Raw genomic sequence first — 15,210 nt, 5'->3', positions numbered from 1 at the left:
GGGGGGAAATCCGGCCCGTACATCTTCAGTTGTCTAAAAACGCTAGTTATATGGACAGGGGGTAAAATTCAGGTTTTTATATCTAATCAAATTAATCACACTCTCACTCTGTCTATTTTCATTAGACTTCCAAATCCGCGGGGGTAAAATTCCGCCCGCGAACAAACTTTTGAGCGCTCAGGTTGTTACTACGTCATAGTGACGTCAGCTTTGCCTTGGGGATGATAGAATTCCGGCGACCCTGATTAGGTACTGGGGGATTATGCGCTTTGAGACACACGAGAGATTTGGCTGTTCTCATGTTTCCGAGCTTTTTTGTCTGCAATCTGCGGCCAGCCAACAAAAAAAAACCCAAACCAAACCTCAATCAATCAGTCATTCAGTCAACAATCTCCATCTCGAGTATCTATCTAGCATTAGCATTCATTAGGCAACAAAATGGCAATCCCTTCCCTAGGAATCGGAATTCTAGGTTAATTTTGTAGGTTGTTGAAGTGAATATAAACACATAAAAATAACTTGATAACAGACTAGGTAATCATTCTTCTGTAATTTTTAAAGAAGTATGCCTGTTATCTTTAAAGTATATGTGACTACTTTAAGTGGCTATTCAAAGGTGTGAAGCAACTAGGCCCTAACCTAGCCGGAGTAGGCCTATTAACTTTGAAAACAGAACTGATGTTTTAGAAAATCTTCCAACAACAGACCTGAATTAATTGTAGGTAGCCTTAATTAATTTTTCTATCTGGAAAATGGTGTACTAGCCTACTTTAGGTATCCTATTGGTTGTATAGGTAATATGATTGACATAACTTAGGCCTAAGTAAGTTAAATTTTCATGGCTATGTTTACACTGGACTATTCAAATCTACAGTGGTGACAGGCAGCCTTGGTGAAAAGTATTGGGCCTGTGTCCTAAGCCAGTTACTTCTACTGTTGCTCGTCTGAGTTTACAAGAAAGGGCGCTTGGGGACCTAAGTTACACTTCCGTACTTATCTATTGTCAAAAACAACAGAATTAAGAACTATTTGATATATCGTTTGGTTGTTTAGGTTAGGTTAACCTAACTAACCAAACGATATAGCCTATTGAATGAAATAATCGATATAACGATCGATATTTTCATTCGGTTGTTTTTGACAACAGGAAGTCTACCCGGGCACTTATCCTAGGCCTAGGTCTAACTCAAGGAGCCCGTTTCTATGTAGGCCTAACTTAGACCTAATACAGTAGAATAACAAGACCCAACAAGTCACCCTTGATTATAAGGGTCATTTTTAAATCCCCTTGAAATTATTGTACCCCTCTACATGTTATTGCAAACCTCGATAAGAAGTCATCCTTGATAACAAGTCTTATTTAAATTCATTGTTAAGCCCCTGAGCTGTGGATATTATTGTAAGAATATATTACTTACGTCAATCAGCTCATTAAGTCGTGAGTTTCACCTCAGTTATCTATTATCTAATGTAAACTGAGGTGAAACTCACGACTTAATGAGCTGATTGACGTAAGTAATATATTCTTACAACAAGTCTTATTTTATAATTCCTATAAGAGTCTTGTTATCAAGGTTCTACTAGTTGCGAGTTCACATTAACTCAGTTGGTTAACTAAATTTAAACAAGCAAACTACAACAAGTTTACTTATTCATCATAAGTTTTAAACAACATGGGAATTTTATATTTTCATTTTTTTTTTTATTTTACCGTAGCTATTAGCGGTAGAAAAACACTTCAATATAGGCTGATAAAATATTTGTTTGTATAAGCTCTTCAAAATGGTTTAGAGAGGAATTGGGAAATTTTATTTAGGCCTAAGTTATTGCAGGGTTGCTTCAGCGGGGATATTAATTGTTTGTAAAAACAACAATGTGTTCGCAACAGTGCGAGATGCTCTTAATTTCATCATGATTGTGGGATACCTATGGTAACCATGTCTTCACAACCACGAGAGACAGTCATGATATGCCGCGATTACGTGAGGCGATGATGAAGTCTCTGTGACCATGGGAGAATGCCAACAAATTGCCTTGATCACAGGAGACACTAACGATTTCTTAGTGGTCATAGGGAGTGGTGGATTAATTTTTTGCGATCCCGGGAGGTGTTAAACATTTCTCGCGATGTCTGGGGATGATCTTGATAGGGCCACGATCACAGATTATTGTCATGATGATATGATATCTTGTCTTAATTCATTGAATTATTTTGTGACTAAAGACTTCTTAACGGCAGTTGGCTATTTTTTTAATTTATTTTTTTACTTAGACTAAGTAAGTTAGGTACGGTGTAGGCCTACCTAAATCCTTGAAATTTTGTTTTCAGTGTGGGAAGGGGCAGATGGCTAAGTTATGGGGGAGGTTAAGAATGGGGCAGCATGAAATAGGGGAGATTTGCGCTCCTGACCTAGGGAAATTTTAAGCACCTGTGGTCCTGGAATCTAGTGGCTTAGGAAATTTTCTTGAATAGGCCTAAATATAATAGTAGGCTATGTCGTTATGTTCTATCTTCAACATAGACTAGCCTATGTATTAAGTTCATCTAGAGATATTTTTAATTTTACAGGTAAAAATGACTTCAATAATTAAAGTTCATGTCCTATCCGGTGCTATGGATGAATCACCACCGTGTTACATTTTGCAAGTAGATGAATTTAGAATATTACTAGATTGTGGATGGGACGAAAATTTTGACCAGGATTTCATCAAAGAGTTAAAAAAGTAAGTTACACTAGTTAAAGAAAAAAAAAAATAGTAGTTTAGAAACATTGAATAAACAGTTCAATTTAGCCTAAGTTAATTTCCTCAAATTAGCTAATTTTGAAATGCATATTCGTTGCTGTCTTATGATCTCTTATGGACCATTCGCTAATATGAAATATCTTTCACAAGCCTTACACCACAGGAAAACTTGTCATCGAAATGATGATGATGCAGTGCTGCAAGCCTTATCAGGGATGCTGCTGTGCAGGGATGTTGCAGGGGGAACTGTGTATAAATGTGAGGTTCTGACCTTGCTATAAGCTCTAATGTTCTCTCATTTTTCTGTTATTGGGTTCTCTATAAGTTAACAGGATTTTTGACCAAAGCAAGGCCGGTGACTTAAAACCTACTGCATGCATTTTGTTTGAATAGACACTGACATGATGATAGGTGGATTCTAGAACAAGGTAACTTATAGTGACTAATAAAAAAAAGGCATTCCGTTCACTAGTCTTAAATATTTGAAGTCTGTTAAGGGCATTAAAACATACTATTTATAGCGGTTTAAGTTAATTACCATTTATTTTAGTCCCAGCTCAAAATAGTTCCATAGAATCTATAAACATGGGTTCAACGCCAGTTGGATCATGGTCAATAAAAGGTTAAATTACCTGTGTCCGCCGGTCGATCCTAATGTATCCTATTACAGGAGATGCATTTCGGCAAAATTAAATCATTATCATTGACATCATCAGTACTAATATAAGGTCTTGAGATTCCCCATTTAATTTTGCCGAAATGCATCTCCTGTAATAGGATACATTAGGATCAACCGGCGGACACAGGTAATTTATCCTTTTATTGATTGTCATACCGATACGGAACGACAACAAACAACATAAAATGAAGGAGGTCATGTCAAGAAATATCACATTGATGTAATAGTCGATCGCATTGACATTGTTAAACTCACATAAACACAAACACTGGAACTTGTACATAGTCCCAGTGTGTTTGTGTTTGAGATTGACGACGTCCAAACAACCTACTATGACAACAATGTGATACTTCTCTACGATCATGATCCAACTTTCGTTGAAACCGTGTTTGTAGATTCTATTCAACTATTTTGAGCTGGGATGAAAATAAAAAGGTAATTTAACCACTATAAATAATAAATATTTGTCTTAGGGCCTACCAGCTCAGGGGTAAACTATTACAATGAGTACATTGGAAAATAGCATAAAACAGTATTCACTTTACTTCCTGATAACTTTAAAATGCTGTTTGTGGTGGAAGAGCTTAAAGTTGGTAATATCTTGCATTTTTGTAAATGTTGAATGATTAAAATTTAAAATAAAGTGGAATTTTTCAGGCATGTGAACCAAATAGATGCCGTTTTGTTGTCCTATCCAGATCCCCTACATTTAGGGGCACTTCCTTACATAGTCGGCAAATGTGGACTCAGCTGTCCCATCTATGCAACAATTCCTGTTTATAAGATGGGACAAATGTTTATGTACGACTTGTATCAGGTATGTATTCAAATGTTTCCTTTGAAATGATCTTATATCAATTCAAGTAAAATGATAAGTAGGCCTATCATCCTTTGAAATTGTCTTTAGTTTTTTGTTGAAAATTTTGTAGACAGACTTATTCTTTCACTATCTACAACGAAATTATCCTCAGTTATCAGTCTCTTTATCAGTTATCTTCATCAAACTTTAACAATCTAAAAGACCATACGTTAGTGAAGTAGTGTAGTCCTGATAGATCATTTTTAATGTGTCTGAACAATGCTCAAGTGTAGGCTAATATGCAAATTGAGGATAGGCTGATAAGCTTTCGCACTCTTCAAAGTCTAAGATATGGTTGCATAATAACAACTGATCTTGAAATAATTCATTGCTAGTTTTGGTGTTGTTTCAGTCTCGACATGACATGGAAGAGTTTGATATGTTTACTTTGGATGATGTAGATGCAGCTTTTGACAAAATCGTCCAATTGAAATATAATCAGAGCGTAAATATGAAAGGTAAAAATTAAATATTTATATAAATATTTTTTTATCTGATCTACCAAATTTGTTACCTGCAAGTTCAGTTCAGCTTAGCATTTTGGTGTCACTTTACTTCTCCCAGTTAAAGTGTTAAAAATGTAAATAAATTTAAATCATCTCCAAAGATGTCTGAAATGAGATAAACTGGTTATTGCATGGCCTACAAAAGTATTATACCTTTAGCACAATAAATGGATGACAGAGATATATCTGCATAATGATTTTAGATTCTACAGACGGGAAGCAAAGAGCGGATAGAATTGGTACAGTGACAGGCTGGTTTGTGCTACTATATCGCTACTTTCCCGTGATATGCAAAAGTTTTTTGACCTTAAAATTGACACATCGCGCTTCCTGCGCTTAACACGTGAATTTATTTAACTGATTTTGTTTTTAAAACATAAGTAGGCCTATTGTTGAGATTTACAAACCTATGTAGGCCTAGATAGAAATGTTGTACAAAAAGCTCTAGAATTGAAGGTTGATTATTATTTAGTATATATTTTTTTTATTTCTGTGACATCAGTTACTACAGTTAAAAGGAAATCCTCCCTCTTATCAATGGTTTCTTTGCTCGTGCTTTTGAGCACTTTTGTATCTTATTGTTCTTTTTATTACTCATGAACCATGAAGGAAGTGCTTCACTGCTAATGTTTAAGATATGTTTTGTGATTATGGGTTTCAGTGGAAGGACATTTTAAACTATAATCCGTTTTCAAAATTCAGGGAATTTTAGTGGAAGGAATTTATCCGTTCCATGTCTTGATCCTACCTATTAAAACATAGCTCAACAACTGAGATTTGTCAAAAAGTCAATCAGCTGCAACATACATCAAGGAGAAAATACCCCCGCCGCAGCAAACCTGCAGACTAAGCGAATTTCCATTTGCCTGATTGGATTACACTAAAATGTCTCCTTAAAAATATCACATTTATTCCCTATTTAAATAACATTAGTTTAATAAGTACTTAGGTTTGCTGCAACAGGGAGGGTAAAAAGGGGTGTTTTTTTTGTAAAATGTTGATGGTTTAGTATAAAATGAATGCATTTTCCAAAGTTGATCAAAATATGTTCATAAACAAGCAAACTACAACAGTTTACTAGTTTACTTATTCTCCATTAGAATAACATGGGAATTTTAAATTTACAGTTTTTTGGAATTTTTTCCGTAATTTTTAGGCGCATAACCACGCTTCAATATACCAAATTATTTGGTTTTTTATTTTAAGCTCTACAAAATAGTTTGGAAAGAAAATGCTAAATTTCAAGTTTTTAGGATCAAAAATGGGAAAAACCAATTTTTACCCCATAAAACTCTCCATAAACCCCTGTTCCCATAGTCCAATCATGCTGGTTCACGAACTCGTTTGAATAAACGTAGGTTTACACGTTTGTACCAAATTTCATCAAAATAAAATGATTTTTGCTCGAGTTATCGCGCTAACAGACACGTATATAAATATATATATATATATATATATGAATTTGAACGGATGGTGTTTTTGGCCTCTAGGGACCTCAAAACGAAAAAGTAAATCGGTCCCGGATCCAGGTTTTACCATGAGTACTACGGTAATAGCTTATTCCCTATAGGAAAATTCGCTAAAAGTGGTAAGGGAACTTCCCCTCAATCTGCCAAAATTTTGTGAACAGATTATAGTCCAAGGTTTGCATTGTTTGGAACAACTTGTTGATAAATTTAGCCTGGGTATTTAAAATAGTTGGATAAGTTAAATTTGTTCTCTTTACCATTTATTTGTACGTGAAGTAAGTGAAGTGTATACTTCTGAAACTAAATGAGCTATTTTATCTTCTGCTAAAATTTTACTTTTAGTACCGGGAGACCGAGCCTTGCTTGTTTTGAACAGACACATTTGATCATTTACAAAAATAGTTTTAATACAAGCCAAACACATTTAATCGCTGAAATAATATCAACTGTGTCATGTGTGTCTAATTACACCTGTTCGATAGATCATAGCATTTAGATTAATTTGCAGTAGGCTAATGACTTGAGTAATAACATTTCGTTTTTAATACTAAACCACTGACATAACTGTATACTTATTTAAACTGAAATCTCATAGTTTTTGACGTTTTGAATAATGGGCAGTAATAATGAAATGCTATGGAATAGTGTGTTTAAGGCTGCCTGTAGGTTATGGGGAGTATAGGTCTATCCCCCTCACCTCGTGGATCAAACTGGATATTTCTTGCAACCCCATTTTCTACCTGCCTGATTTATGGATCAGTTTGGATGTTAAAGAACTACCCTCTGACCGTGGATCAGTTCGGACACGCGTCGTGTGCATTAATGCCACGTCAAACGTAAACAACGTGACAATAAAGTAATTTTTGTTTACACGGAAATCAAAATTATGACAGTAAAAATAATCTATATCAGCTGTTTTTCTTAACTTTAGACAAAAAGTTATTGACGATAACATGTGCCCCTTTCAAGGGCTGTAGGACAAAAACTGGTTTTTTCCCGGCCTTGTGACCAACTCAAATCGATTTATCGTGGCCAAATACCCCATATTAAAGAAAAAATCAAAAACCCATGGACAGAAAAAAAGTGTGCCCGTACATGCACTTGTTTTAGATTAATACTAGGGGACCGAGCATTGCTTGAGGTGTTTGATTTGTTCTAGAGGTAAAAAAATAAAACCTATAAGTTAAGCCTACAAGTATTTTCAGTTTTGCTACGATTAATTAAGTTGAAAAGTCAATTTGTTTTTAGTAGACATCCACTCATTCATAACTTACCTAACAAACTTTTTCATGTGGACAATCAATCTATAAAATTTCTATAATAAACTTCAATATAAAAACTCATGATACATAACATCTGTTGATCGTTGTTGCGTTAGTCACTGGGATCGCCGAACATCACAACTATTATCACGGGATTGTGGAATAACACATCTATCCGTCGGAAACTACAAACCACCTTGGCCTTTCCTTTACACTTTAGTTCAATATTAATGTATAATGTTTTGCAGTAAAACCCTTGACGTTTTTGAACAGTCATAATTATCCCTTTGGTTAGTAATACATCATACAATCCAAATGTATTATATAATCAATGCTCAATTGCATTTATAGAAATGTACCTACTAGGGATGGACGGGATTGAATTTTTAGTTCGGGACGGGATTTTCATTTCCTTCCCAATTTTCGGGACGGGACGGGACGGGATTTTTTCTGTGCATAAAAAGAAAGTCTTGAGTATTGCAGTTACCAAAAAAATACATACAAAATCAATTTTTACCGTTTGTGGTACTGATCTATAAAAACCAAAGAATGGGTAACAATATACAGGTACCTATAGAAACTTGTGACTCGCGGTCACGGTGCGATCGTCAAAATGACCGCGGTCACGGGGTAATCGTCGGTATGACTCGCGGTCACGGGATGATCGTCGGTATGACTCGCGGTCACGGCGCGATCGTCGGCATGACTCCGCGGCCACGGCGCGATCGTCGGTAGGACTCCGCGGTCACAGCGTGATCGTCGGTAGGACTCCGCGGTCACGGTGCGTCGAAATGACTTCGTCTCCTGCGTTCGCGGACCTATCGCTCGCAATAGCGGCGTCATCGGCACTCGCGAAGTGGCAAAATCGCCGACGATCGGACCAAATCCCGTCCCGAAAAATTCCCGAATCAAATGTAATCCCGTCCCGATAATCGGGAATATTTTTTTCCCGAAATGTTCCCGAAATTTCGGGACCCGTCCATCCCTAGTACCTACTTTTCCTTTGTATGGTACTGTATTTTGTAATTTGCTACTGTACTATGGATTATTTGTTACAAGCATGCATATGTTACAATCCATGTGTTTACATTTTCATAAAACTGTCATAGCTACTTGACAGTCCATAAGACTAATGTTAAAAATATTAAAATTTCATTTTAAATTTTTAATGAAAAGCAAATTTTTATCAGAACAGAGCCTGGCATGAATATTGTTTTAGCCATAAAACTGGGATATTTCTAACAATTTCGAGGAAATCATAGGAGTCGTTTTTAAATCATTGTGCGTAAGGCAAACTTTACTCATATTATAGTATAGATAGATAGGATAGGATAGGATTATTAGTTGTTTTTTTAGCTTGTCTGAAGTAATTCAATGGTTGAAAGACATGAGTTACTTATTGGCTAGCTGTATTTTCCTTCTCTTATTTGTGCACTTAAATATGTACATAACAGCTAATTAGGGTGTCAAATTCCTAAAACTCATGCAATATTTCAAATGAAAACCCTTTGTTAATAATTTGTTGATTTTTCAGGAAAAGGTTACGGTATAACAATAACACCATTACCAGCTGGTCACATGATAGGAGGTACAATGTGGAAAATAGTCAAAGTAGGAGAAGAGGACATTATCTATGCTGTTGATTTCAATCACAAAAAAGAACGACACTTAAATGGATGTGAACTGGAACGTCTTCAAAGGCCGTCCTTGCTCATTACAGATGCATTCAACGCCACTTACCAGCAAGCTCGTCGGAGGGCTAGGGATGAGAAACTTATGAGTGCGTTCACCAACTTAACATAATTACATGTTTTAGCATTTTATTTTAAAGTTAATTATTTTACTTTGTTTGGACATGTTTTTCTGTTTTTTCCATAACTATCACATTTTTGCCGAATCTTTACATTTATTTTAATTTTAACTGTACTTAGGGTTGAATTTGAAAATGGCAGACTGATGCTTTTCAAGATTTGAAGTGAAAAGGCTGTCATGTCTGTTGAGAGCTCTGATTCGCACGAGGAAATGTAGATAATTTCAGATTAATGTGGCAACCTATTATTTGTACAGGCCTGCATTATAATTATATTGAAACAAAATCAAGTTAATAGGGGCTGCAGTTAGCGGAACAAAATGTTGGTTGCTTTTAATGCTGTAGCTTGAAGTAAAAATATTATTTATATACATACAGAGTCAAATTATTTTGTTAAGAACTCTTAATCATGATTTATTGAGAAGACCTTAATATGGATTAGTTAGTCATCGACGTATTTGATAACTAATGGTAAAACAAATTGTCGGCAAACTTGTATCAGTTGGTGTTTTGTTGCAGCCAACATTCTGCAGACTCTGCGTAACAACGGGAATGTACTTGTCGCTGTGGACACAGCTGGTAGAGTGTTGGAGCTCGCACACATGCTGGACCAGCTGTGGCGCAACAAGGAGTCTGGTCTACTAGCTTACTCCCTAGCACTGCTCAACAATGTCAGCTACAATGTTGTCGAGTTTGCCAAGTCCCAGGTAAAATCAACAACAGAATTTTTAAGGTTATTTTATGCATCTGTTATTTAAAAACTTGTCAGCTTTGTAAAAGAGGCAAGCAAGAAGTACTTTCACTGAGTTATAAAACTCTCCTATTGTATCTTGTTGTTTTGCCTGATACAAAATAGTAGGTATAGTTAACATTGTTCAATGGTAATTTTTAGGCTTAATTGCATTGTCTGCCATCTCATATAAGCTTCATACATATTTTGTGAAATTTTGTAAAATTATGTATATAATATATATTGTAAATACCCCCGCCGCAGCAAACCTGCAGACTAAGCGAATTTCCATTTGCCTGATTGGATTTACACTAAAATCTCTCCTTAAAAATATCACATTTATTCCCTATTTAAATAGAATCAGTTTAACACATACTTAGGTTTGCTGCAACAGGGAGGGTAAAAGTGTTTTTTATGTAAAATGTTAATAGTTAGTAAGAAATAAAAACATTTTCCAAATTTGGGCAAAATATGTTAATAAACAAGCAAACTACAACAGTTTACTTATTCTCCGTAAGATTAACATGGGAATTTTAAATTAAAAATTTTTTGGAATTTTCTCCGTAACCATTAGGCGCATTATAACGCTTCAATATACTAAATTATTTGTTTTTTTAAGCTCTACAAAATAGTTTGGAAAGAAATTGCAAAATTTTATGTTTTATTGGTCAAAAATTGGAAAAACCCATTTTTACCCCATAAAAGCCCCCATAAACCCCCGTTCCCATGGTTCGATCATGCTGGTTCGCGAACTCGTTCGAATAAACGTAGGTTTACACGTTTGTACCAAATTTCATCAAAATCGGATCATTTTTGCTCGAGTTATCGCGCTAACGGACACATATATATATATATAAATATATATATAAATATATATATATATATATATATATGAATTTGAACGGATGGTGTTTTTGGCCTCTAGGGACCTCAAAACGAAAAAAAAAATTGGTCCTGGGTCCAGGTCTTACCATGAGTACTACGGTAATAGCTTATTCCCTATATGGGAAATTCGCTAAAAGGTGTTGTCCGTTGAAATGAATAAATATCAAATACTATAGGACATGATTTTTATTTCACATGAGCTAATAAATAAAAGATCATTCATTCGCCATGAATCAGAGGATAAAAATGATGAGAGTACATAATCAGTTTATTTAAACTTAAACATATTTTGTGATTTTGCACATTTTTTATAAAAAAGAAATACTTTAGGTACATGAATCAGGTCCTACACAACCAAACAATTTTTATTTTAAAATTTAAAGGTACACAACTCACAGTCAAATAAATCAGCTCTCTAAAACCTCTCAAAGTAGTGTTTGAAAGTTGGCCATGATTCTAGAGTGATGTGAGAGAAAGAGACGTAGGAATTGGCTAACTCAGGAACTCGCTAACTCGGTCGTGTGTCGGAACTGGCTAACTCTGGAACTGGCTAACCGTCTCAGTCAGGAATTGGCTAACTCCGGAACCCGCTAACTCGATTTTGTCTCCCGGCGGAATTCGCTAACTCTGGAAGTCGCTAACCCGGCCGCGCCCACTGCACGTAGCGTTGCCAACCTTGTACCTCAAAATAATCGTACACTGCCGTATTTCAAAATGTCAGTGTCAATGAAGATACAGTAAATGTTATTGTTTTTTGTTATCAATTCCACTTTTAACAGATAACTAGCCCAAAGTAATTCAAATACAATAAAAAATCAAGAAAAAGTGTTTTTCTTTATTTAACTGTACAATGGCCAGTTAAATGTTTATGATTTCGATCTTAAGTATAAATGCCATCAAGAAAATAATAGAATTTGAAAAATATTGAAAATTCAGTTTAATTGGTACTCAATAATTAAACCTCTACGAAATTAAGCTAAAATACACGTAAGTTCTCAAACACGGAAAACAGATTTAATCGTAATGGCGTAATAAACCAAAACCATTAATTAATACAGTCATCAACCATCGTAACTTTCATAACTAGTTCATAGATTTTAAATTAAATGTTCGTCGTTGAACCGTCCAACTTACGTGTACAAATATGATGACATAGACTAAGTTTTTATCCAGGCCTAATAGTTTTAACCAAAGCATTGTTTGCCTACTAGTAAATAGTTGCCTAATTCTAAAATGTGTTGAATTTTTTTAGCAATAATGTTACATGTTTCAACCCCGTTTTTAGATTTTACACCTAAGCACCACTAGTAAAAATAGGAGAAGATATAATATTCATATAATAAAACGTGACAGGGTTATTTTAATTCACGATTCTTAATAAACGAATTGACGGATTTTCTCGATTTGAGTGTTGGGTTTCCTTTATATTGCTTTCACAATCGATATAAACTACAGTATACCAAGCCATTGCTCGGTTCACCGTTACCCGGTACTGAGCTTCACAATAGACAATAGCTTTGTTTTGGATAAGATCAAATATTTTAACTATAGCCACCATTCATAAGAATTGTAACAAACAAGAACGCCTGGGTCCATTTAGAACCAGCCTGGAGAAAAACTCCAGACTTTAAAAAAGTATAGGCCTACTGAAACTGAAAGACGTAAAATTAATATTAACTAGTGTACATGTTGCTCGAAATCGAGCAATTGCAAAGAAGTACAGGAGTTATTTATAAACAAATAACTTGTTTCAAAACTAATAACAGTCATAATTTCCGATGATTTTAAAAGAGTCAACTAAAAGGTTATTAACTAATGGAAATACTCACAATTTACATGACAGTCCTGTTCCAGTTTAAAGGGTTAATTTTTAACAATCAAACTGCCCATGGACGGGAAAAGGTAAGCTTACAATTTAAGTCAACGTAAAAAGGCTGTCAGCTTTTATAAAGTACCGTACCTAAGTTATTTAGCCAATTTGTAGACAATAAGGTGTAGGCTACTTTAAACTCTACAGGACAGAGTTAGGCCAAAACTGGCAGAACTCAGAAATGGTGTTATTTATCATAGGCTTACTCATATGCCAAATCCTTAAAATAAAAAATTCAATAACTAATAACTTATATAATTCACAAACCAACATTCAAGAATATACACATTTTTAATACAACATAGATATTACACATTGACTGTTTACAATTAACATGTTCTTCTTCCCACTATTAATTTTTGCTTCGTGGCGGAAAAATCTGTTTCATAATGATCGAAATAGATTTATAATAATTAATCCATCATAAAGTTTAAGATTAAATAAACCTACCACATAGTTGTAAATTTGTTTTGGATCAGCTGTCTGAAATTGTAAAATAGGCATTTTTGCTAGTTCTGGTTGTTTACATTTAAATGTCAAAGAAAATGTAAACATTTGAATTTTCTCATGCTTCCATAGAGACCAATTATTAATGTTTAATTTCAGACAACAGCTGGAGTTTCTAAACAATGTTTGTTTCCCATGTTAATCTTATGGTGTAGGCTACTTTAAACTCTACAGGACAGAGTTAGGCCAAAACTGGCAGAACTCAGAAATGGTGTTATTTATCATAGGCTTACTCATATGCCAAATCCTTAAAATAAAAAATTCAATAACTAATAACTTATATAATTCACAAACCAACATTCAAGAATATACACATTTTTAATACAACATAGATATTACACATTGACTGTTTACAATTAACATGTTCTTCTTCCCACTATTAATTTTTGCTTCGTGGCGGAAAAATCTGTTTCATAATGATCGAAATAGATTTATAATAATTAATCCATCATAAAGTTTAAGATTAAATAAACCTACCACATAGTTGTAAATTTGTTTTGGATCAGCTGTCTGAAATTGTAAAATAGGCATTTTTGCTAGTTCTGGTTGTTTACATTTAAATGTCAGAGAAAATGTAAACATTTGAATTTTCTCATGCTTCCATAGAGACCAATTATTAATGTTTAATTTCAGACAACAGCTGGAGTTTCTAAACAATGTTTGTTTCCCATGTTAATCTTATGGAGAAATACGAAACTTTAAAGGGCCCCAGGGCCTCACTCTCTAATTATTTCCATAAAAAGAAAGTTTCCTGCACAACTTCACGTTACGCTCTTTCCAATGACACCAAAAACATGTCAATCGGTTCAGTAGCTTCGGAGGAGTAGTTGTCACAAAAATCCTGCTTGCGTATTAAATAAGTAATAGATTCAAAACAATTAAGAGGATGACCCCGGGTCTACACTAATAGCCTACGATAAAAGAAATTTACAAGTTGTATTTATGCATGGACTAATTTTTAATGCAATCCATGAATACATTACCACTTTATAATGTATCGATACATTTTATTTAAATTCAATAGCTCTATTTAAAAATACATTACCACTACAATGTAATTCTGTTATGACGTTTAGCGTGTAAATTGTACTAGGAGTACAATGCAGTTGTCTGCTTGCAATATTGAGCGGAGCAAGCACATTAATCAATAATTTTGAAAAATGTAACGACAAATTTATTGTTTACGTCATAACTAGTTTTAATTTAATATATTAAGTTTTAATAATTATTAGTTACTAAAAAATTGTCTAAACAGTACAAAAAAGCATTTATTTACATAATACAAGTTAAGAAAACATTCACACAGTTAAAAATACATGAACTCAAATCAAATCAAATCAATTTATAGGAATTTTGCAGAGTAATAAGTAATAATGAAATAATAAGAATAATAGTAGTGTTCATTGCTGTATAAGTGAACGCAGACGTGCCAGTTCTCTACGTTTAGTTTCCCAACCCGCATTATTGTTGATACACTTGAGAAGGCGGTCTTGAGAAAAGCCTGGTTCAATTATAAGTCCTTCGATGGACCGAACCCGTGACATTGCAACATACGTAAGACCCAGGGCAAACTCTGTCGTACCAATGTCAACTACTGCTTTGTCAACTGTCATTCCCTGAGCCTTATGGACAGTAATACCATAGGCAACTTGCAAGGGAAACTGTCTTCTTGTACAGGACACGTTGTTTTTTCGGTATCCAACAGTGAGTGGTAATATCGGAAGAGAGCCATTAAAAGTTGGACCTTCGTATCCATCAAAATGGACCAAAATACAAATTGGAAAGTCGTACATCGATCTATTCGGTCCATAGACAATATCAACAACATTCCCCAGACTGCCGTTGCACAAGCCTTGGGAGGTCCAGATGTTTTGGCGTAGTATTACGC

The 15,210-nt window shown here is 34.7% G+C and overlaps 1 protein-coding gene across 2 annotated transcripts in view; it reads left to right on the top strand.

Moving 5' to 3' along the window:
- Positions 1-430: 430 nt before the first annotated feature.
- Positions 431-15,210, top strand: part of LOC128987427 (probable cleavage and polyadenylation specificity factor subunit 2) — a 52,613-nt gene continuing 37,833 nt past the window's right edge. The window contains exons 1-6 of one of the 2 annotated variants that reach the window (XM_054408278.1): positions 431-534; positions 2,570-2,724; positions 4,082-4,241; positions 4,636-4,741; positions 9,055-9,300; positions 9,850-10,037. In XM_054408278.1, the coding sequence (XP_054264253.1) occupies positions 2,576-2,724; positions 4,082-4,241; positions 4,636-4,741; positions 9,055-9,300; positions 9,850-10,037 (849 nt within the window). In that variant the 5' untranslated portion in view covers positions 431-534; positions 2,570-2,575. Of the gene's footprint in view, positions 719-2,569; positions 2,725-4,081; positions 4,242-4,635; positions 4,742-9,054; positions 9,301-9,849; positions 10,038-15,210 lie in introns of both variants that reach the window. The other variant, XM_054408270.1, reaches the window with a different exon arrangement.

The sequence above is a fragment of the Macrosteles quadrilineatus genome, unplaced genomic scaffold (assembly GCF_028750875.1).
Source record: "Macrosteles quadrilineatus isolate MER2022 unplaced genomic scaffold, UCM_ALF_1.0 Scaffold_1__1_contigs__length_201487025, whole genome shotgun sequence".
Lineage (NCBI taxonomy): Eukaryota > Metazoa > Arthropoda > Insecta > Hemiptera > Cicadellidae > Macrosteles > Macrosteles quadrilineatus.
Note: the sequence above shows the minus strand (reverse complement) of the source record. Positions and strands in the feature narration are given on the sequence as shown.